We start from the raw sequence: 23,491 nt of genomic DNA on the forward strand, positions 1-23,491 counted from the left end.
CGGTCCGTATGACTTTTACTATTTCTGTATACAACTGTTAGATGTGGTGTCAAGGCCGGTCCGTATGACTTTTACTATTTCTCTATACAACTGTTAGATGTGGTGTCAAGGCCGGTCCGTATGACTTTTACTATTTCTCTATACAGCTGTTGGCTGTGGTGTCAAGGCCGGTCCGTATGACTTTTACTATTTCTCTATACACATGTTAGCTGTGGTGTCAAAGCCGGTCCGTATGACTTTTACTATTTCTGTATACAACTGTTAGCTGTGGTGTCAAGGCCGGTCCGTATGACTTTTACTATTTCTGTATACAACTGTTAGATGTGGTGTCAAGGCCGGTCCGTATGACTTTTACTATTGTAAATGGGGGGTCTAGCTCGGCCCGTGCAAATTTGCTACTTCCCTGTGCTGTACAACTGTTAGTTGTTGGATCTAGGGCGGATCTGTCTTTGCCGTTTGTGATAAAACCTTGTAGATAAACAATGGAATTTAAATGTATCAATATCTACACTGAGTATTTTTCATTCCTTAGTTAATATTATCGTCGCGTTGTATACCTTTGTGTTAGCTAAAGGACAAGTTATTTCCATGGGTAATATTCCTGATATTATCTCTGAGCTCGTCCTCGATAATCCTCAGACTCCATATATCTGACCTAGGAAAACAATACACACGGAGCTAGAGGGTGCAGCGGGCTGAGTGAAACAGGAAATGACCCATTCAGCGCAACAGTGGAACACGGTAAGACATGTTACTTTCAACTGCGTAAACTATACTGTTCTCTGGTTATGCTCTGACTACTAACTTTGATATCTGATGGGGACTGGGTAAGACAAATTGCTGTGGGTATATTATATGTGAAGTAAACATGGGTCACCGTGACATTTATCAGCTTTGTACTCTCTCATCTTGCGACGAGCAATTAAAGAACTGATAGCACACTGACTGACGTACAGGGAAGTGCTAATAACGCAGTATATACCTATATGGCCATCCGTATTAACGCATGTCAGGTTGACCATGGATAGATAGCAATGTTTATCTAAAACCAACACCATTGCCAACGCCAATGTCTTTGGTATACCACACTCTTTCCGTTTAAAGGGGTTATACATATATATTCATATGCATCTAATTTGTATTCTACGTGTGTATGTATTTTCCGAGTGTGTGTTTAAAATGCGAAGTGTATACAGGTTAGGAATTCCTACTACGAAATATACACCATACAATATACACTATTGTCTCTGCTCCAGGAAATCAAAACGACAACCTTCAGATACAACATATGTCATATTTGGGATTTCACTTTCTTAGTAAAGTACAAATTTTAGTACTATTTTCGGTTGAGTCCCATCCGGGATTTGAACCCGCACCCTCAGCGTCCGGCACCTAATCACCAGCACACATTATCATGCTTATCATGCATACTCCAGGTTTCCAAGACTGGTATGATACATATTGCATGACTATAAAGTAGTATGTCTTAAATAGTACTAAAATTTGTACTTTACTAAGAAAGTGAAATCCCAAATATGACATATGTTGCATTTGACCACTTTCTAAATGGCATCGTGTAATCATAACCTTCAGATAGTTTGAAAGTTTAATTACTGGTGATATCTGACATTAAACCTAGGTCCCTTACCAATTCTCACAATTATTCTCAGGTATTCACTGAAAACGTGTGATCAAGAATATAACATGTGGTAGATTTCACCATTTTCTAAAGGCTTGTGTATTCAATACTGTTTCTCTAGAATGAACACAATGGGAGACAACCCAGATGACCATAATGCCAAGGGACGACACGTCCACCTCCCGTGGGTGCCCTCCACAAGAACATCAGCCAATGTCTTCCTTGCCATCGCAGAGCTTACCGGCATCACAAGACAAGGGTCTGAACGTGGCATACACCACACACCATCTCCAAATGTAGGCGATGGAGAATCGTCAAGCGTTCATATAACTACATCCTTCGTGGCACCTTCACGTACGGACACAACTATGTCACTCCGTGGCAGTACATCGGACGTGGCTCCTAAAGGAGACGCACCATCGTCAAGCATTGATCATAACGGTTCTTACGGAGTACCTACATGTAGAGACGCACCAATATCAAGCATTGATCAAACTACGTCCAAAAGAATCCCTCCAGGTGCAAATGCCTCCTGTGATAAGACAGCCCATGACACACCAGATGGAAGTGACGCAGTGGCCACATCGCACAGAAGACGGGTGCCACATTCAGATGACCATCGCGACGATGTTGTAGCTATGTCAGCACAACAACCAGGTAGCGTTGGCGGTCTGATGTCCCTTTAAGATATTTTCTGTGTACGTTTAAGATATTTTCTTCCGACACATCTGTTACAAATAGACACAGCTGACAATAAATACCCCGTTGTGATTCTTAAAAGGGTTACAATAGTTCAGTAGTAGTATTCGAGACGAATCAAGGGGTCCGGTGATCAGGTCCGGTAGTCATAGAGAGCGTGGGTCGTTCATAGTCACTCACATGTCTAGTCCCAACTGAGATATTGACAGGCCGACGTCGTTAATATTTAATATTGAGTCGTACTTTAAGCAACAAACAATCAGAAACTAATATTCATTTGTTGAGGTTTGTGCACTTTACAGGTATGACTGTTAATGTGTTCCACATCGTGAACAGTGAAGGAATACAAGTCACCCAGGAACAAATAAAATCAAAAGGTAGGCACCTCGTTGACTGATTACTTCATTGGCTCTTTTCAGTTAATGGCCAACATCAATATATGTAGCTTAGTGCTAGCCACTGACTACCCTCTTTGTGGGCTTTTGTTTAGAATATCCTCTCATATTATTATTATTATATTGTACGTGTAGTGGGACCTGATACACCACACAAATAGTTGGTGATGCGAGTGTTTTGCCGCTGAATTTGGTCACTGTGCACGACTATCCACTTCACAACCCGGTTGTACCTAGATGGGATACCAGGCATGAACACAAATAGTGATTGAAATACTGAAATATTGTGACTGAGTGAGTTTAGTTTTGCGCCTCTTTTAGCAACATACCAGCAATTTCACGGACACCAGATATGCGACTGAAATACAGAATAAGACGGGCATGTGATTAAATTTCCATACAACATTCACTATTTCAAATCAGAGCCTGGTCGTTTTCCATTAGCAACATCAGCCGCCATGTCTTCAAGATGGAACCTGGAAGCCAACACTTCTGCAGAATCGAGAACACACAGAGCACACCGTCCCAACTGTACATCAGCAGAGTTGAAGGGGGACGATACACTCAGCAACAGATGGGGGTCATTATATAGTAGTTGCTGCTTGTTCTAGATGTTTTTCCGAAATTTTGTAATGAATCACAGAAACTAGCTAGCCATTTATTTATTGTATTTCAGATGCAAGTCGGTCATCCCAACTGAAGTGGATGTCTGGTAAGTGTATTTTTTATCCAAGCTGGCATCCGCAGGATCTGAAACTGCATAACAATGCTCTGCGTGTTGATATAGCTTAAACTTTTGGTTGTTGTTGTTGTTGATGATGATGATGATGATGATGATTTGTTTGTCAGGTGTTTCTAGGCTAAATGGGGTAGGGTTAGGTGTTGGGATCGAGGTAGTGGGATGGTGCCATTGCTCCCTGTTGTTCTGTTAGTTCTGTGACAATTGCTGTGTATATTTGTATATTGCAGATACCAATCGCTCGACCAAACTGAAGCGGATAACTGGTAAGTGTATTTTTCGTTTAAGGTGGATTATGTTAGGGTCAGATTAAGTGATCTCTGCTGTCAGACATCACAGCACTGATGCTACATAACAATACTTTGTTGCCAAGATGGCATGCCTCAGAATATGGAGCTTCCATTAATCTATGTTTATATGCTAGCTATCACTAGCGTAGTAATCACGGAATAACTCGAGGGTACCAAAGGAATGTTTTTCACTTGTCACGCAATGTAAATGTAGGCTGTCGTACTTTAATTTAGCATGCTATAATGTTTCAGACAGAACACATCAATTATTACATCTGGCAGAAAAGGAGCTGTTCACACCAACAAAGGCACTGACAATAACCAAGAGGCTCCTTCTGGACCTAGGCGCAGTGCTTGTCACGGGCAGGTCAGGGGATGGGAAGACAGCGCTATGCTACAGACTGCTGAAGGACATAGCAAATAATCAAGGCAGAATCCCACTCATCATCACCACGTCAGATGAATGGAAAAGTATCCCACCTCCACGAGACACACAACACATTTCCGAGGATGAAAAATACGTGGTTTTCATTGATGACGTATTTGGTCGAACAAATTTATCAAGGGAGGATCTTAGAATGTGGGAACGTGAACTGCCGATTATGTGGCCATCGGTTGAATCTGGACAGGTGATGCTGCTGCTCGCTTCGAGAGGTAATATTTACAAACAGTGTCAGCTAGGTCTGAAGAGTCACAAACTGTTTTCTGCATTGAAAGAAGTAGGGTTAAACACAGACAGGTATGGTTTGAGTGTGAAGGAAAAAATGGAAATGCTACAAGCATATCTGAACGGAAGAGCAGCACTGAAGCTGACTTATGAAGAGATAAGACAAGCTGCGGAGACAAGCAATGAGCTAGGTTTTCCACAAATATGCAGGTTTTACATCAGCAGCAGAGAAGCCCAAAAACGAGGAGTCGCGTTCTTCAGCAGACCTTTGCAGTATCTGATGGATGAGCTACACACCCTCAGGGACTTCGATCCCCAAGCCTATGGTGTACTGCTACTTCTAGCATTTGAGGAAGGTGTAATAAAACAATCTCATCTTGATCCGTTTGTCTCAAAAAGCGGACCTCTCATCAAGAAATGGAAGCTGATAAGATCTCTATGCAACGGAAGTCCAGAATCGGGACTAGGTGATCTTTGTACCGTTGCCAAAAGGTTATGTGGTGTGTACTTGTGTTTTATTGGGGGATGTTATAGATTTAGCCATCAATCCATCCATGAGACGATTGTCTTGGAGTTCACGTCAAAGTACCCAGGAAAGGGTATAGAAATTGCTCCACTTAACGTTATCCTGGACTTTGTCAGGACAGATGAGTGTGAAGACAAAACTGCCATATGTATTGTTCTCAGCGAGGATTACTACAAAGATTTAGCGGTCAGGATAATTAAAGAACTATGCTCAAGAAATTCAGAAAAGATCATGGACCATTCTGCTCTACGGAATGATACCTTTCTACAGTTCATCTCGAATGCACTCACCGAGGATGACCGACAAACCTTACTTTCCACAACTGTACCTTCGACATACACAGATATAGGGTCCTATTCAGTGTTTTCAAATGATTACATTACGGCCAACTACCATGACAAGTTGAAATATGTTAACACTGACATACAAACCATGCCGCTTCCTGTTCCGCAACTGTATGTAACATCAATACTTTTTATCAAAGGTCTACATTCACTGGCCACAATACTTACTCAGTCGTCAGTCCAGGGCTGCGCTATGGACAGGAGCACGTTTCTTGCAAGCTCCGCATTTGTTGGTGACTTGAACACTGTAGAGAGGCTCCTTAGTATTGGTATAGTTCCCAGTGTATCTTGTGTCATGGCCGCCCTTGTGTCACTGGGAGACAATGAACAAGTTGTAAAGAAACTGCTGTGTCACCCTCAAGCTCCACTGCTTCATACCGATTTGCTGTTGTTTTCTTTGAAACTATCAGTACATTGTCACAAGGTAAATACATTGAAAGTTGTCATGGGGAGCATAGTCAATCATCAAGAAAAAGAGAAAATGCTTGACATTGTCGCCAAATTATTTTTTGTTCTCATGTCAGCTGTACAAGGAAGCGTGCCATTACATTTGCCCAGCACAGTAGCCAATCAAGATTATCACACGCCTCCTGTTGACATATTCCATGTGCTTGTTGCAGCAGGTGCAGCTATAGACTTTGCAAAAATCCTGATCTTTATCAGCCAGACCACAGATATTGAGTTACTAGAAAGTATCATATTTGAAATAAGGAAACGAAGAAAAAAATCTATACAGTATCAACAATCACCTGCAACACATAACGACCTAGAAACCGATTGTTCTGTACCTCCGGGCTTAACTATTTGTCCTGAATTTCACCTCAAGACTCTGATCAATTCAAAGGACAAATATGGTTGCACACCTCTCCACAATGCTGCTTATGAAAGCTCGGCAGAATTTGTACTGTTTCTTTTGGAACATGGTGCAGACCCAAACTCTCTTACAGTCACTCACGAAACACCGTTACATGAAGCTCTTCGGTCCAAGAAAGATCGCTTGACGAAAATGCAGTGCCTTTTGGCGGCTGGTGCCAATGTAAATGCGGTAGACATAGGCGGCTGCACACCACTTCATTACCTGGCCCTGAAAGGCAAGTTGGAGGAGTTTCAGACCATTCTTAACAAAGGGGCAAACATGAAAGCTGATAGTCTAGGCCAGACCCCTCTCCATCGTGCAGCAAGTGCATTTACAATTAATGATACTGTGATTCATCTCCTGGTGGAGAAAATAGATGACATAAATTGTGTGGATTGTTATGGATTCACACCACTGATCTATATTGCAGGGAAGGGTTCTTATGCCACTCTGAAACATGCCATAGAAAAGGGGGCTGATGTGAATGTCAAGACCAAAATGGGTAAGACAGCATTGCACGAGTCAGTTTTGTCCACCACTGAATCGGTTCGTAAGGCAGAGTTACTCTTAGAATATGATTCTAACATCAATGCAACCAACGAGGAAGGGTTTAGTCCACTACTCTGTGCTGCCCATCAAGGTTCTTTCGATTCACTGAAGCTACTTGTAGACAAACAGTGTGATATTTCCGTAAAGAACAAGAAAGGACAGACAGCTCTGCATTTATATCCCATTACTCAATAGATGAGGGAAAGAAAATCAGGTACCTTATAGAGGCTGGGGCTGACATTAATGCTGTAGATGTGATGGGCGCTACTGCACTGCATGCTGCAGCAGGTAACGGGTGTTTAGCATCCGTGGAAACTCTTGTCAAGTACAAATGTGACATCAACGCACGCGATAATGAAGGACTTACTGCTCTGCATAAGGCTGCACAATCTCTCAGAGACTCGGAGGCAATCATTGAGTTGTTGATTGTTAGAGGGGCTGATGTCAACATGAGAGATAACTCTGGATTTACACCTTTGTGTCATGCAGCGGGGGATGGAACTTTGAACAGTTTGCAGACTTTGGTGGCAAACAAAGCAGACGTGTTTGTTAGGAGTTCCGCTGGAGAGACAGTGTTACACATGGCAGTTAAGAAATATCACGTGTCTTCAGAAAAGGTAGAATTCTTAGTGAACAGAGGAGCCAACGTGCACCTTCTTGACTCATCTGGTACAAGTCCTCTGCATTATGCAGCTCTGGAGACATCTTACAAAACAGTGAAGTTTCTAGTGGAAAATGGTGCCAATGTCCAGTGTGCTAATGATAGTGGAACAACTCCACTTCACAATGCAGTGGCATCAACAATGGACAGTAAGCGAAAGGTCGAGTTCTTGATCAAAAATGGAGCTGATGCATTTGCGGAGGACATGAACGGTGACACTCCTCTGCACGTAGCTGCCGATAGTGGCTTTGGTCAGTTGCAGCAGCTTTTAGTTGACCTGAATGTAGATATTTCAAATACCTATAAACAAGGAAATACTCTGTTGTACAGAGCAGCCATGTCTAGCCGCGGCATCATTTCAAAAACAATACTCTTACTCGACAAAGGTGCAGACATCAATGCTCCAGGCAAACGTGGGTGGAAATTGATACACTGGGTCATTTCTCTGGGGAGTGTAGAGGACCTCGAAGGGGTTATAGAAAGAGGTGCCCATGTTTCAGATATAGACGAGGATGGATCAAGCCTCCTTCACAAGGCAGTCAGGTCGAAAACAGATGCCTTGGCAAAGGTACAGCTGTTGATGATCAACGGTTTAGCAACGAACGTATTAGATGGTAACGGTTGCACACCACTGCATACTGCAGCCAAAGAAGGGTTGTTCCAGGTGATGAAGTTCCTTCAAGAGAATGGTTGTGACACTTCAGCAAGAAATAGCGAAGGCAGAACAGCATTACATGAAGCAGTGGTATCCAAAATAGATACACATATGAAGGTGGTGTCTCTGGTCGAGGGAGGGGTGGATGTAAACGTGGTCGACAACAATAATAGAACTCCTTTGCTTGACCTTGCGGGACAGGGACCATTTGAAACGCTTGAATATCTAATTAATCGAGGAGCTGATGTTACTGCAGTAGACAATCTTGGGAAAACACCTTTGCACCTAGTTGTTGGCTCAGGGTTGACTGATGTGAGGAAGGTTGGATTGCTCATTGACCAAGGTTGTTCTGTGAATGCGAAGGACTCTGAAGGCCACACCCCAATGCATTATGCATCTGTGGCAGGCGATGCTGACTGTATGGGGTATCTTGTGCAAAGAGGTGGTGCTGGTCCGGCTGAATAACAGGTGTAGGCACAGTCCAGTGGTTAAAGCTGTTGCAGGTTCGATTCCCAACATCGATTCGAATGTGATGGATATTTCTGTATGAATTGTTGAATCGCATTCACACTCAGGATATCCGTTTGGAGACATAGAAGACAAAATGATTGTTGAACTGACTTGATAAAAAATCAGTTCAATGAGTATTTCTGTTTGAAAACTATTTTCACGAGAGAAGCCTTATATGTTAGGGACGTATATATTATATCCTATCATTATGATGCCATTTAGAAATATTAGGACAACGTTTAAGCGTGTTCTATTCAAAATATACATCACCTATTGCTGGTTACACTGATAAACTGTGTCTGCATTCACGTAACAGGTGTACCTTAAGGTTTAGCAAACTTGCCAACTGGTAGTCATTAAGGGCTGCTTACCTCTATTGTAGTGCATTAAGTGCAGCGGGTGTTCTTTGTATCCCGTACATAGCCTGCATCCTGTAAATAAATACAGTTTTCTGTTTCAATCTGGTACTGAAATAGAAGTGTGAACAGTAGCGAGTTCTGCACGGTGTAGATTAATACTGTCGTTAGGGTTGACAGTATATTCAGCAAAAGATTGCGTCTCTCAGGAAAAACAGTGAATGGGTGAATCACGCCGCTTCCAGCAATATTCCAGCAATATCCTGCAATATCCAGCAATATTCCAGGCGACACCAAATAGGCTTCAGACATTGTACCTTTGGGGCATCGAACCCAGTTCTTCAGCGTGCCGAGCGAACGTTTTAATTACTGTGTCATCCCATCGCCCTTTAGGAAAAACAGACATGATCAACACATCACACCAAGAGGGGGGCCCTGTTCTTTAGGTAATGCATTTGTTACAGTAATGTATATAGTCTTTGCGATGTAGAAACTGTCTTTGCAATCTTTGCAACAAAGCATCCAAAACCGTATAGTAGCAACCCATTTACAGCTGATTGGTAGGTTGGTTGATTTGTTGGTTGGTTAACGTCGCACTCATAAATATTCCAGCTATATGTGGCGGTCTGTAAATAATCGAGTCTGGACCAGACAATCCGGTGATCAACAACATGAGCATTCTACTCAATTAGGTTACGCTGGCACATGTCAACCAAAGTCAGTGAGTCAGATCACCCGATCCCGTTATAATATAGTCGCCTCTTACGACGAGCGTGGGTTACTGAAGATCAAGTTTAACCCGAACCTTTGCTGTAGGTAACCTAACGGTTTATGCGTTTACTTGTAATAACCCGGTTGCGCATGACCCGGTTAAATTTTCCGCGTTGGTATACAGTGCGCAATCACCCGATTGTCTGGCCCAGGCACGATTATTTATAGGCCGTAGCCACACAGCTAGAAACTCGCTGTGTGCGGCGCTAAACAAGAAACAAACAAACATTTTGCAGAGCCCATTTCTGGTGTTCCTCGTCGAGATAATCAAACCAGGAGTCGACTGATGTCGTCAGAGGCTCAGAGGATGTGCTGTCAGGCACATAGTTTCAGATTTGCCAGGTTATTCGCGTTGCCTGCCTCGAACAACATAGTCTACTTCGGGTAAACAGGCTGGACAGAATATCTAATACAAAACCAATAAAATTGCTGCTTTGACTACCTATAAACTACCTTTTTCTTAACACCACTTAAAGAAACTGTCACGGTTTTGAACGAAAACAGGATCCATGTTCCAGCAAAGTGCGGAAACAGAAGTGTATCGCCTTGTGTCATTAGAGTGTATGGAATGCACACGAGTCGTAATGGTCGAATATGTTGCTTCTACAATACGGACAGTCGATTGATAAATATTATCAGTACTTCTGATAACTTTCTTTACACTGACATCCTCGAGCGTACCTCCTACCCATCCATATGCCGTGTCACTAGGAACACAGGTGAGACGCACCAAGTATCCGCTGTTAGCTCGTCAATAGAGCTTTTCCAATATACTGAAAATAACTTTGCTGGTAACAAGATCGGTAAGATAATAGATTTGTCGACTCATGTCACCACCATCAGAACATGGCACTTGAAAATACTTGCTTTCACAATTCGTTGTATGTAATTATGTTGTGATGACAGTATCAGTTTTATTATTGATATCTGAGAACCAGGTAAGTATTTCACAAATAGCATGAGTAAGAAATCCATTTCTTTAAACCATTTCATGAACTTCATTCACCACAGAAATCTAGGAACTGGTGACTTTCGATCCAAATGCAGCTGTGAAATATATTCCATGAATATACATTTGTTATGTTAAATACAATTAAGTACTAGCTTCCAGTGTTAAGTGCTCACTTTGTTATCATGTGTATCCTCTTTGCTTTCACTATTGGTGTTTCACATGAACATATATGTAGCTATCTGCTACTTAGTTTTCATTCACCTGATGAAGGAATAAGAATACATCTCGAGAGGTCGTGTGCTAATATATCAAGTGGCACCAATTAATTAAATTCCAACCCCCTTGATTTTTTAAGCTCCCAAAGAAAGTCAATGCTAATTTATGGCAGATAAGACTATCTTAGCGCTAAGAGAGCATCGAAAATCAAGGCCCTGGAGAACAGTGTGGGGTTCTTTGACTGAATTCCATCGCGTAACTTTAAGACCCGTGCTTACTAAAAACGTTTAAGTCAGAGGTTTGGCAATATTTCAAGGTTCAAAACATGAAAAGTGTAATATTTTCTCAGAATTTTCACGTAAAAAATTCAAACTGGGCTGGGGGCTCCTGTTGATATGGAAACTAGGGACAAGAATCCATGAAATAGGTTTCAGGTCTTAATTCGCACAAATGTTGAAGTAAAAGCAAAATACCATCCTACAAAATGAATAATTATAAGGAAACTACATCAAAATCAAACCTTGCTCTGTACCTCGTCTATTGATGTAGAAACTGTCCAATATATACTCTTCGAAAAAGTAGGGGAACTATACTTTCAATGTACGGTTGTCGAAACTGGGAGATATATGAGATTGAATCAATGTTAATAAAATAATAATGGGTGTTTTGAGAATGCATCACCACATGCATTTCATTCAGAGTTGTTCGTTGAGTTATCTCCCTTGTTAGGTGACTGGAGTATGACATGAAAATTTCATGTTTACAGTTTTCAGTCAGTAGTATAGGTAAATGTCATTGTAACGCTCCTCGGTGGGTTTTCTTTCTACAAGACTTCAAAGTTCAGGTTCCCCTGCTTTTTAAAGAGTATATTAGGAAAGAAATATAAACGTTGTAGTTTTCATGTTACAGGTCGCACCAATGTTAAAGTATTCGAAGTCAGAATATAAACAATGTTTTTTATCCATCTGACGAAGGGACAAGAATTAGCCTTGAAACGTCGTGTTAAAAGAATTAAAGACGTTGTCATCCATAATAGTGTCTTGTATTACCTCACCAACTTCTAAATGCCTTTGAAGAATTTTAATATTTTTTTCTGAAATCAAATTGTTCGATGCGCTTATGTGTATGAAATGGAAGTGCCACATTAGTCTCACAATCTAAAACATTATCACTTACATCGATGATACATGTTTCTACGGGGTGGCTACTTTTATCTACTGTAAAGATCATTATACATAGGTAGAAAATACTCTCAATTTCGTTGATGGTGCTTACGTTTGCGCAAATGATATTATCATCTTCTGAAGATAAGGTTTTATGGCTACTGTCCAATTACTGACTTATTTCAAAACCATATTTTCTTCAACGACTGAGCACAGTCTGTTTTATGTAGTCATTGGCTCAATAACGACTTGTTTCACTTTCAAGCACGTTGTGTTTATTTAGATACTATCTGGACAGTCAATATGAATAATATTTTTATCAAATACTGGCAGTTTGACAATTTGAAAAAAAATAAATGAAAATTCAGAAAAGAGAGATTATAGAGATTCTTTATGACGTATAGATGGCCATGAGGCCAACAGTACAAGATGTGTTAACAGTGAGGTAAAAACATACATATGCGCCACACTGTAAATGTCGATCTTAGTACAATTAATAGGATTATATATTCACAGCTTTTTTTTGTTTCGATCGGAGTACAAACACTTTTTTAAAAAGATACATAGTCTTTAAAGTCTATTGTTATCGCTTGTTTTCGTCAATTCAAGAAACATTTGGACACGAGGGTGTGTATGACAATATTCAGGTAAATATCTAGCGCGATATTCATTGTAGAGAGGACACACCAGTGTGATATGGAATTCATCTTCTAGTTCAGTCACAAAACGCAGTTTCATAAGTTTTGGAGTGTCTGTAAGAATTAACATAGAAATCATGTACGTTACAACGAATCTTTGTCAAACATCTCAGTAAATATTTTGAGCCAATAGCTTTTAGATAATTTTCAAGAGAAAAATCAGTCTTCATTCTTGAGTGTCAATGATTCGGAAAGGACCACGTGTTGATGCCGCTCTTGGTAATGGATATCTTTTGAGCTCTGTTTAAAATTATCAAGAAAGCATTTCACATTGCTAACATTTTGTGCTATCCACACGTAGCCGAAGCCATATCTAAATAATAACATTCTCACCTTTGATACCCAATTCTCGTCTCCATTATCATCTAGTCTTTTAACATGTCATAACGTTTCCTTGTGTATCTGTATGGGGGCTGGCGTAAGATCCTGATCCAAAACGACAAAAGGCTAATATGGGCATAAATTTCAATTGGATACCACCACATTCTGCCAGCTTTACCTGATGCCCTTGGGTCAATTTAATCTGTAACACGTATTTACAAAAACTTGAATGCACCGTTTCAATTGGTTTACGTTTTCCCATCCCCAGAGTCCCGCCCCATATGAAAGTATAGGCTTAATCTTGCCATCAAATAACTTGAATGCTTGTTTCACTTTCAAGCACGTTGTGTTTATTGAGATACTATCTGAACAGTCAATATTAATAATATTTTAATTTTTTTCAAATACTGGCAGTTAGACAACTTGAAAAAAATATATGAAAATTCAGAAAAGAATTATTATGAAACATCATGATGTAAAATGTTTCCTAGTAGATGGAAGTATCTTCTACTGAGATAACATTGTCACCTACACGGACGGTAATAAGTCGTTAAAATAGACTTTGGCACAAATATTTCCATTGTGTGTGGAAAATAATGAAAATAATGATTTTTAAGTTATATGTTCGCCACAAAAACTGTTCAGGGAACGACTCACGGACGGGGGAAATAGACTGATAGTTCTAATTGCGCCCGCCCGTCTAGATCGATACTAATAAAACACATATACAAACGCACTTCGGAATAGTCCAAAATCTAACGGAAGATTTTTTTCATTCCAGTTTTGCAAACCCGATCCCAATTTTAACATCAACCTCACGGACACCACACATCAGACATAGGTGTCGCCATCGTGGTTGTTTCATCGGGGAAAGATACTCGAAGTCTTCGTTACAATGGATGGAATGGGTATACCAGGTGAGGATAGGGACCGATGGAGACAAGGGTAGATTATAGAACTGACGTGTTTCCACGTGAAGCTTGATAATCATTGTTTGTTAATGATATGTGTACGAGTTATCGTCCTTGGTTCACAACAAGGCAAATATACTTATTTTTGTTTGCTTTTGTTTTTGTTGTCTCGTATATCATCATGTCTTTGGCAGTAATAAAGATTGTGTATCGTGATAATGTTTTGTCGTTTTATGACATGACAATAGTGGACCCCAGTACAGCAATCACCACTCGAAATTTCTTGAAAGGAGAATAAAAATAACAAAATTCACATGGGTAAACACGATCATGTGACCAGCGTTGGGGTTGGTCATCGTTTGTTACTCGAGTACCCGAAATGTGTAAACAGATATAAATAATCCCTTCTATATTGCCTTTATCTTTCCTTACTAATCTACTTTTGTTTTATTTAAAAAAGCACTGAACTAGTCACACAATCGATTATTCAAGGTTTCTATAGGATATGAATATATATATCATTTCACGAATAACATTAGAAATTCTGAAATGGTGATAATTTTTACAGTAAGTTGTGGAAAAGATCTATTTATACAGCCGTGATTCCATTCCATTGCATTATGTGAAAACACGGTTGGCGGCACAGACTGGACACATTGATGAATAGCCTGTTAAGTATCATAATTAATTCTGTTTCCAAACTTTCATTGATTTTGGAAACAGCCCTAAAACATATTGATATCTGTTCGGCAGCCAGTAACCATGTCTTAAACTTGTGCTCATCACCTTATTGATTTGTGCAAGGCAAGGGTGAGATGAACCAAGAGGCTATGAAAATCCTGGAATTCATCACATCTTTCAGATGAGGGATATATATTCAGGTGATATAATTTGACAGGAATGAAATTTAAGGGGCAAAATGGGTGAAAGCTACCCAAACATTATGTTACCAGTATGAATACTTTTACCATAAAATGTTTAGATATAGGTCATATCATTACCTAGATCATTTGATAGTTAAATGCTATTTCAGTACACACATGAGGAAAAAACAAAAACGTAATTCCTTGAAGCTTTGTCGTCATGAAGACTCATATTGTTTTATTCCAGTAGATTGTATTTCTTTATATGATGTTTTACATATCTGCAATAAATTTGATAATGAATGCAGAAGTTTGTTTGCTTTCTAAGAATGGCATTAAGGTCAGAATTCTAAATATATGTGTATCTGGTATTCACTGCTTTAAATGGATCCCAGCTTAGGAAGTCGGCAAGTCTGTGGAAAGACGTGGTTAGCGCACTTGAGATTATTGATTTGATGGCAACATGAATTGATGGCAACAGTTGGAAGGACTTGCATTGTGACTGTAATGATCATTTCATTAAAGAGAGTATTGAGTGTGAAAGAAACAGTATACACAGTGTAGTTCTCATTTAATTTTTCAGGCTGCTACTATTGGCTATCGTGATGTAGTCAGTCATGGCTTGAAAAATGTACCTTGTCCCCAGTTCAATTGTTTGAATTGAGTGGATGAAGCTTCAGCACTGTTTTTACATTGGCGTGGCATTGCGATTGTCTTAACTGTAAGTTTTATCTTATATTTGTCAGGCAACCTATTGTGAATTTGTCCAACCAAAGGAACTTTTAGAACACTCCCTTAAAAGACATTTTATACCAGGAAAATGGGTACCGGTAAAGACTATGCCAGTGCAGGGATTCTTAAAGGCAGGGGCCATCGGCCATTTAGCACATTGAAAAATGGCCCATTAAAATTTTAAGTTTACCATTGGTTCAAGGGCACTGACTCATTCTTAATTCAGAAAATGGTTAATAAACCTTAAAATGGTTACACAACATTAAGACCTCTACTCTATGTTAGCGCAATCTCATCCTGTGGACAACAGACTTGAGACATCAGACCATGTCTCATGTGAAATATCTGATTTACTCAGTAAACAGGAGACGTAACACTCCATGGTATGTATGTTTCATAATATTAAGCTCCTTTCTTCTGCAGTGTGGATAACACTTTGAGGACTCAAATGATTTTTCTATAAGACCATCAGCATTCTATGAGATGCTTTTGTAGTCAGTTGGACAAGTGTATTGCTTTGGCAGTGTCTGTTTGAAATGAAGGCATGGCACTGGCATAGCATAATACATTTAATGTGCCGCAGTCACGTTAGTGGAAGCCTTCCTTGATTTTTCAATCAACCGAAATCTTAAGCTGTCAACAGATGTTCATCACTCTGCATTGAATGGTTACGTCCGGTCAATATATAATCAAAGTGACTGGTATAGCTTACAAGGCTACTTATTAGCACTCACTTCTTTGGACATTCTCCAGCAGGCTTTCAGCTGAAGGGGATGCCTTCTGAGTTCATTGTCTGGCACAACGACAAATGATGAAATAACACAGGTTAGTTTCTTCAAACATCTGGCTCTCAGACATACTGTTTAAGAAGTGTATCTGTTTCCTTTCTGTCGGATAAGCAATGTCTACTCTGACAAATTTACCGTTTGCATGTTTCAGCTGAACAGGGTTAGAATCTGTTCACTTTCGACTTTTGGGAAGTTATTGTGGCAGAATATTTTTCTTTTCATGAGTGATGCCCTTCCTTGGCCAGCTTCTGAAGACTTCAAGTTTAATGATGCCTAAGAGTTCAATTCCAGTCTCCCTTTTTTCTGTTTGCTGAGAGCTTCATCACGTTCAGTACTATCGTTCTCTCAGCATCCTAACACCACTGAGACAGTGAGGGAGACACCATTGGCTAAATCAAATTACTTTGAAGTTTGATTTGGATTTGTGGTTTATAGGATAATATTGGAGCTTGAGAAGAAACATCTCATCACTCTAGATTTTCACTGGTGTTGGACTAATAATGTCTTGTGTTTATCCATGAACATCTATGGCTGGTATACTGCTATGACATCATATTTGTCTCAGTGTATTCAAGGTACAACATTTGATAAGTAACTGTTACAAGATAATTATGTTTTGCCCCAATAGTGGTTGGCAGTGACATTGATGAGGAATCCAAGTTTTTCTTTGTGATCTTAAGTACGCTGAAGATCACCTTCACTGTATGGTAACAATCAATTCATCTTTGGTAGTCTCAAGGCAGATTTGGATAGTTGGTTTCATATTGCTAGTGTCAATTCTAAGAGGCGTCACATTCAAATTTGAAATATTCTTTCATCGCATATATACCTTAACAAACATTATGATATGTACAAATAATTTATTGAAATTTTGACTCTGATTTGACCACTTATACTTGTAACAACGTTATTTGGGTTTGTAATCAGGGGTTGTCAAAGTTAAAACAGCAAGTATGATTATGGGTAATATGTTTTGTACTTTGTGTTTATCACAGGGTTTGTATGAGCCTGAAAAAGTCAGAATATTTAGTCCTGAAAAGGTCTAAACTTTGTTTTGCCTTTAAAGGCTCTAATTGTTAGTAATAGTAATTTTCCCTAAAAAGGCCCTGTGGTTAGCAAATTCTGTCAAGTTATGATTTTATAGGTAGGAGGTAACTTATACATAATAAAGAAACCTTGCAGTGACAGTCCTGAGTGAGTGGGTGTTAATTGTTCTTACATCCTGAGGCAAATCTTTCCCATTGCATTTCAGCATTGCAGCAACAAGTGTGTATTGACCCTCTGTCATTTCAATCACATATATTTTGCATAGAACCCCTTATTTGAAGTTATTTGAAGTTAAAGTTGGTTCAGTGTTCTCCAAGGACTTTATGGACTAACCTTTTTTCACATTCACCTGTGTTTGAAATTTTATAAGCCCTTTTTAATATCCCCTTGTTTGTTGTTAGATGTCATACTTGTAATATTCCAGAAAGATGACTGGTAGATAAAAAATCAGGAGCAAAGAGTCCTGTCATGAGTCTCAGTCTACATGGATGACATGGATTAACAAGTCAGTGAGTCCATGCACCCTTTCGCCTCATAGGACTAACATGGGTTGTTATCGAACAGTTCCAACCTGCCAGTTCTTCAGTTTTCCACTGTGAAATGCCTGCATTTCTGATGGAGGAATTCTGAAACCTAAGATGTATCTATTTTCATGTCATCTCTGTTCAAACTCAGACAGTGGTGCAGGTGACATTCCAGTTGTCAGTCAGATAACATTTTTCTGACAACATTTCACTTGTTACAGATCATACACCTCATGTAGGTGTTTTCAACATCCAGAGGGACTTCCTTTCTGTATGAAGTAATTTGCTCTTAGACATCATCATTGTCGTCTTTCTTGATGATGATGACCTGGAGCTATATCTCCATCAAGTCAGTGCCACTGATACTTAATCGTCCAAGTTTCTTGTTGCCAGAGGATGAATGACCATTTGTCAAATATTCCCTCTATGTGTTTCAGTGGAGATTGTTTAGTAGTCCTCTGAAAGCATGTATGATGCAATTTTAGTCACTGGTCTGTGGGTACTCAACAAAATTTTCTATTTATTGAAATGACTTGATTTTGAAAGTAATCTTTCACGTGTATTTGGTTGCAGGAGGATATTATGGGTCATCCATCACAAGCCCAGCAGCAAGCAACAACATAGAGAGCCTTGCCTTATTCGAAAAGCTGCAACAACAGATTCCAGGATTTGAAAACATCCCATCACCTAAAGTCCTGTCCCATCAAAAAAGCTCAGATCAGAGAATGAAAGAGCCTTTGAAAGGTGTGTCAAGGAGCAATTTGTTTGTGCAGTGCATTAACAGAGATGGTGTAGAAAAGGGACTGCAGACTGATGAGCAGGCAAGTCACAGAGCACAGTCTGCTTTAGGTAATCAGCAACTTGAGAGAAAGATGAGTACATATGTACACACTGGTTATCCATCACCTGCACCCCCAAATACAGCTCCTTCACAGCAAACTGGTAACTCTGTCAACTCATATCTGCAGTCACAACAAACCCAACAAGCATATGGGTATCCTGTGAATCATCAAGCTTATGTTACCTATCCACATCCACACAGCTATATGCATCAGAGGTATGGAAATCTTGGTGTCAGTCAGGATGGTAATGCAAAAGACATTCAAAACCAACCAAAGGGAAATCAGCCAATTCAGTATGGAAGGCAAGAAAGAAAGGGCATTGATAAAGAAAGGGACACAGGGAATGAAAGGCATGGGCGAGGACAAGGAAATGGTGGTGAAAGAAGAAATGACAGAAGAAGTTATACAGAAAGTGGTATAAACAGAAGTAGTTACAAAGATAGAGGATTAAACCACGGCACCAACTTAGGCAGAAATGCCAACAGTGAAAGAGATAGAAGAAGTAACATGGGAAGAGGCTTGGGTAGAGATAGTAACCGAAGAACTGACATAGATAGAAGACGTGAGCATTCATTTGATGGAGAGAGACATTCATCCACAGGGAGAAGATATTCCCCTGTAAGAGAAAGGCATTCAGCAGGAAAGAGATACTCAACGTTTGGAGAGATTACTAAACAAAGATCTGAAGGACAACCTGAGGAAAGGAAAGAGATCACTCGGACACCAGAATCACCATCACTTGAAAATTTAAAGAAAAAGAAATCAGAGTATGAATTACGTCTTCAAAAATTGCAAGATGAAATTAATTCCTTTGATCAGAAGTCAGAAACACATGATTTAAATTCAAAGTCTTCTGTCTTCAAACGACCACTTGCTCCTCCTCCTGTTAGCAAGTCAAAAGTTTCAGAAGCATCAGACCCTCCAAGTGAAAAGCAAAGAAAGTTTTCTAAGGATTTCAACTCCATTCCACCGCCAGTATTTCAGGATGTAAAGCCTAATGAAAAGTCCAGGAGAGAGGGAATGGCGCCAGGTGTGGTGAAAACTGCCCATGGTGCTTCTACAGAAGTTACCAGTACAAGTGATGCTGAGAAGACTTTAATTGCAGAGGCCTCTGCTTTGACAATACCAAACAGGATTGCTTGGATGAAAGGGCCACGACAACCATCTCAGGGGGATATTGTGAGTGACTTTATTGCTAACTTCATAACCACAGTGTGCAAGTCCAAAGACGGAGTACAAATAGTAGGTAGCAAGTACAAATTGCCCGAAAATTGTATTGGGCTTTTGCCACCTAAGATGATACAGGATGTTTGGAGTATTCTAAAGAAACACACCCAGATGAGGGATGAAATGTTGCAAGATGTGGAGAGGTGGTTGGCACTTGGTATTATTCCTATTGTAGTATTGACCAGTATGTTTGGAAAAGGTCCACAACCTTTGAAGGACACCCGTCGCATGACAAGTGATGCTCTGACTGTTTTGGGGTATGTTTGTCGCAGCATGTCCATTAAACGAAGATTATTAATGCGCAGTGCATTAAACAAAAAGTATGCTGTGTTATGCAGGACATCCAATTGTATGTCTGATTACATCTTTGGGGATAATGTAGCAAATGATCTTGTCGAAATCAAACTTGGAACCTACCATGTGCAGAAAGCCAATGAAGAAGATAATGATGATGTATTTGCACTAAACTACAAGGTTAAATTCTGTGCTGCTCTTGGTTTGATTGGACCTGAAGCTGATGTCAATGTGGCAGGCATGGTTAATATGGCATGTGCCAATGATGGAGCTGTTGAGGATTTGAGAGAGAAATATCCAATCCCCTCAAATTGCAGCTGCCTTCTCCCAGCAAAAGTAAATCCAGAGATCTGGAGTCTGTTATCCCCGTCTGGGTTGGCCATAGACCATCGACTGCATGATGTTCATCTGTGTATTGCAGAAGGGATGATTCCTCTGATGAAGCTCCTACAGTCAGTCCATGATAAGAAGTATGACCCTAATGTAGCCCTGAATAGCCTTACAGATGCCTTGGCACTTCTTGGCAATTCCATGTTCCAAATGAACCAAGTGAGAATGGACCTAATGATGAAGTCCCTTCCTGCAGAAGCCCATGGTTTCTGTCGCTGGCATTGGGCTGGAGCAGAAGAGGTTTCTGGTGATCGTTTGGAAGAGGAACTTCAAGTTCGTGATGTGACTGACAAGAGCAATATGGCAGGAGTTATGTTAGAGGTTGTGAAGTCACAGAAGACCCAACACAGCAGTATCTGTAAGTTGCAGATAAATGTACTTATTTCGATGGACAATTACCTGGAAAGACTTTATGGCTGCTGTGTTCATTCATTGTACCAAGAAGTGATTAATAGGAAAAATAATGAAATAATATGAAAAATATTTTACCTATTAATTTATTTACAAATACTGGTAATTGATCTTTAGATCTCAAATCACCAGACTGTTCATCCCTTTCTACTTGATCGAGTTATTAATGGTATACTTGCAAATTATGAACTACATTAAACATTTCTGTGTGACATCTGCTTCTTAGGTCCATCTGTCTAGTAACAGGTGTCCTGTGACAGGTCACAACTTACAAATCATACGTTTTATTGTAAAGTGCTTATTTCAAGGAATTCATTTTTTACTTTCAGCAGCAGGACCCAGTTCCACTGGAATATGAAGAAGAGGAGAAATGAAACATTCAGACAAGCGCTTCTGAGTTGTAGTACTCAGGTATTCCTCAACCTTGTCTGACACAAGGACACTAACAAAGGTCATGTTGATAATGTGCTTTTGTCAAAGAGGCATCATGAGTTATTTGTCTTGATAGACCTTTCTGTGTAAAATATTGTGATGAATGTTAATTCTTTATGTTAATATAGATGCTGTTGTTTCATGATGTTCTTGCTTGTGATTTGCTACTGTGCGCAGGTAATTGTTAATTCAGTGTTCACTTCTCATGCCAAAGACCCAGGTTTGATTCCCTACATGGATACAATATGTGAAGCCTGTTTCTGGTATTCCCTGCCATAATATTGCTGGCATATTGTTAAAAGTGGCATAAAACTAAACTCACTCACTATATTGTACAGATGTTTGAACTGCTTTTAGTGCTTCAGTGAACATATGGCACATATATGAACATATTCTTTGGAAGACATGCCAATATAGCTCTAACATTTTGTAAATGCAGGTATGTCTTTATTGATAATAAATATATTTTACAAGTCAATACACGTCTTGCATTCAAATATTATTGTTTCTTCGTGGTCTGCAGTTATTATATACACTTTGATAAAAATCAAGCAACACCAAATTCATATTTCAAAATTTTGATAGTATGGTAGAATTTATTGAAAAAAATAGACTTTGGCAACTGTGGTCTTTCATAGTTTTTTATCTGAAGATAGAGATGATCAAGCATGGAAAATGTGCATTTTATGTCATGCCAAGATGTTGCCAGTCTGCCGACGCAAGATGGCAAATGATTGGGATGTAAAGATAGTGGAATGTCTTTGAGAGCTATTAGTAGTCATCACCACTCAGTAATAAACCACTGAATTGACGAAACATTGACATACAAATGATCTGAGTGATCGCCCAATATTGAAAGTAACATCAATAAGTCATCTTGACACTTGGACACATTTTGCCCTTGCACTGGTACGCAATTTTACATGCCAGTGAGTAAATGTGCCATAAACTGTCGTGAAGTGTGCATTAACTGAGTGGGGTTGTGTGCCAGTAGGCAAAGAAAATTTTGAAATGTCCAAAAATTCTGGTACTCATTATCTTCCTACCACTTGTGTGAACTAGTTGTGAACATCGCTCAACCTATTTAGTCCGGCAGAATGTTAACATGACCTTGCAATTTAGGTCCCACAATAGTTTTTGTATGATTCCATTCCAGCAGGCACTATAGATGAATAAAGTATCGGATGCCACCTTGGCACCCTTGAGGGTTTTGAAAAAAAGGGGTTTTTTAAAAGAATTTCCCTCTTTTGATAATCGGCTATATTTGGATGGTTACAAAGAAACACATCATGAGCTTTACAGTGATTAAATATATTATATATACTTGGTATACAATATGTTATCACAACTGTTACTTAGTACAGTGCTAAAAGGGAATTATGGGATATTTTTTAAAAAACTCGTTTATCCAGACAAAATTAAATAACACACTTTACTCTTAAATAATGTTCTAAAAGTAGATGAAAGAAAGTATTTTGTTGTGAGCTTCTGATATGAAGGTTGTTTACTTCCTCTAGGAAAACAGGGCAAGGAAACTTATTACAGAGAACATTTCAGATGTTAAGAAATCAATTGTATGGATAAAAGAGTGTTATGACATATTCAGGTTAATTTACTTTTATTGTTTCATATAATCTTTTGCCTGAATTAGGAATATGATTATAAATTCGAAATCCATGCCCAAATTGTATGATATTTAAAGAATGATTGTTACTTAAAATGCTAGCAAGGTGAAGAACTTGCATCTTAGTTACGAAAATCAATTGGAGTCTTTGCCCATGAGTGAGAGTCACAGGCGAAGTCTGGTTTAGTCTCTTGGTTAAATGGATTAAAAATGTCAGTCACTTTCATGGAGCACTCTCAGTGCAGCTCTGGTGTGCTGGTTATAGCAGTCATCACACCCTGCACATTCACAGAACATTGTACAAGGAAGTCGAGCAGCAGCACATCCACACTTAGCTGAGGTACAGTTTTCACAACAACATTTCAACAGTTTGAGAATGTAATCGGGAGCCGATGGGGT

The 23,491-nt window shown here is 39.5% G+C and overlaps 2 protein-coding genes and 1 pseudogene across 4 annotated transcripts in view; all 3 read left to right on the plus strand.

Annotated features, from left to right (window-relative positions):
* The window catches only part of LOC137291894 (protein wntless homolog), a 191,275-nt gene that overhangs the window by 100,469 nt on the left and 67,315 nt on the right, over window positions 1-23,491 (plus strand). The window lies entirely within an intron of this gene.
* On the plus strand, window positions 671-8,822 carry LOC137290870 (uncharacterized; annotated as a pseudogene).
* On the plus strand, window positions 13,805-21,946 carry LOC137290959 (uncharacterized). 3 transcript variants are annotated; one of them, XM_067822188.1, is made up of 3 exons: window positions 13,805-13,924; window positions 18,446-20,983; window positions 21,366-21,946. In XM_067822188.1, exons 1-3 carry the CDS (start codon window positions 13,903-13,905, stop codon window positions 21,392-21,394), a joined length of 2,589 nt encoding a protein of 862 aa, XP_067678289.1. In that variant the 5' UTR covers window positions 13,805-13,902; the 3' UTR covers window positions 21,395-21,946. The 3 variants fall into 3 exon arrangements, with proteins under 3 accessions (XP_067678289.1, XP_067678290.1, XP_067678288.1); XM_067822189.1 differs by having other exon boundaries at window positions 13,813-13,924; window positions 21,369-21,946; XM_067822187.1 differs by having other exon boundaries at window positions 13,813-13,924; window positions 18,446-21,395.

Source organism: Haliotis asinina, chromosome 7 (assembly GCF_037392515.1).
Source record: "Haliotis asinina isolate JCU_RB_2024 chromosome 7, JCU_Hal_asi_v2, whole genome shotgun sequence".
NCBI classification, from domain to species: Eukaryota; Metazoa; Mollusca; class Gastropoda; order Lepetellida; family Haliotidae; genus Haliotis; species Haliotis asinina.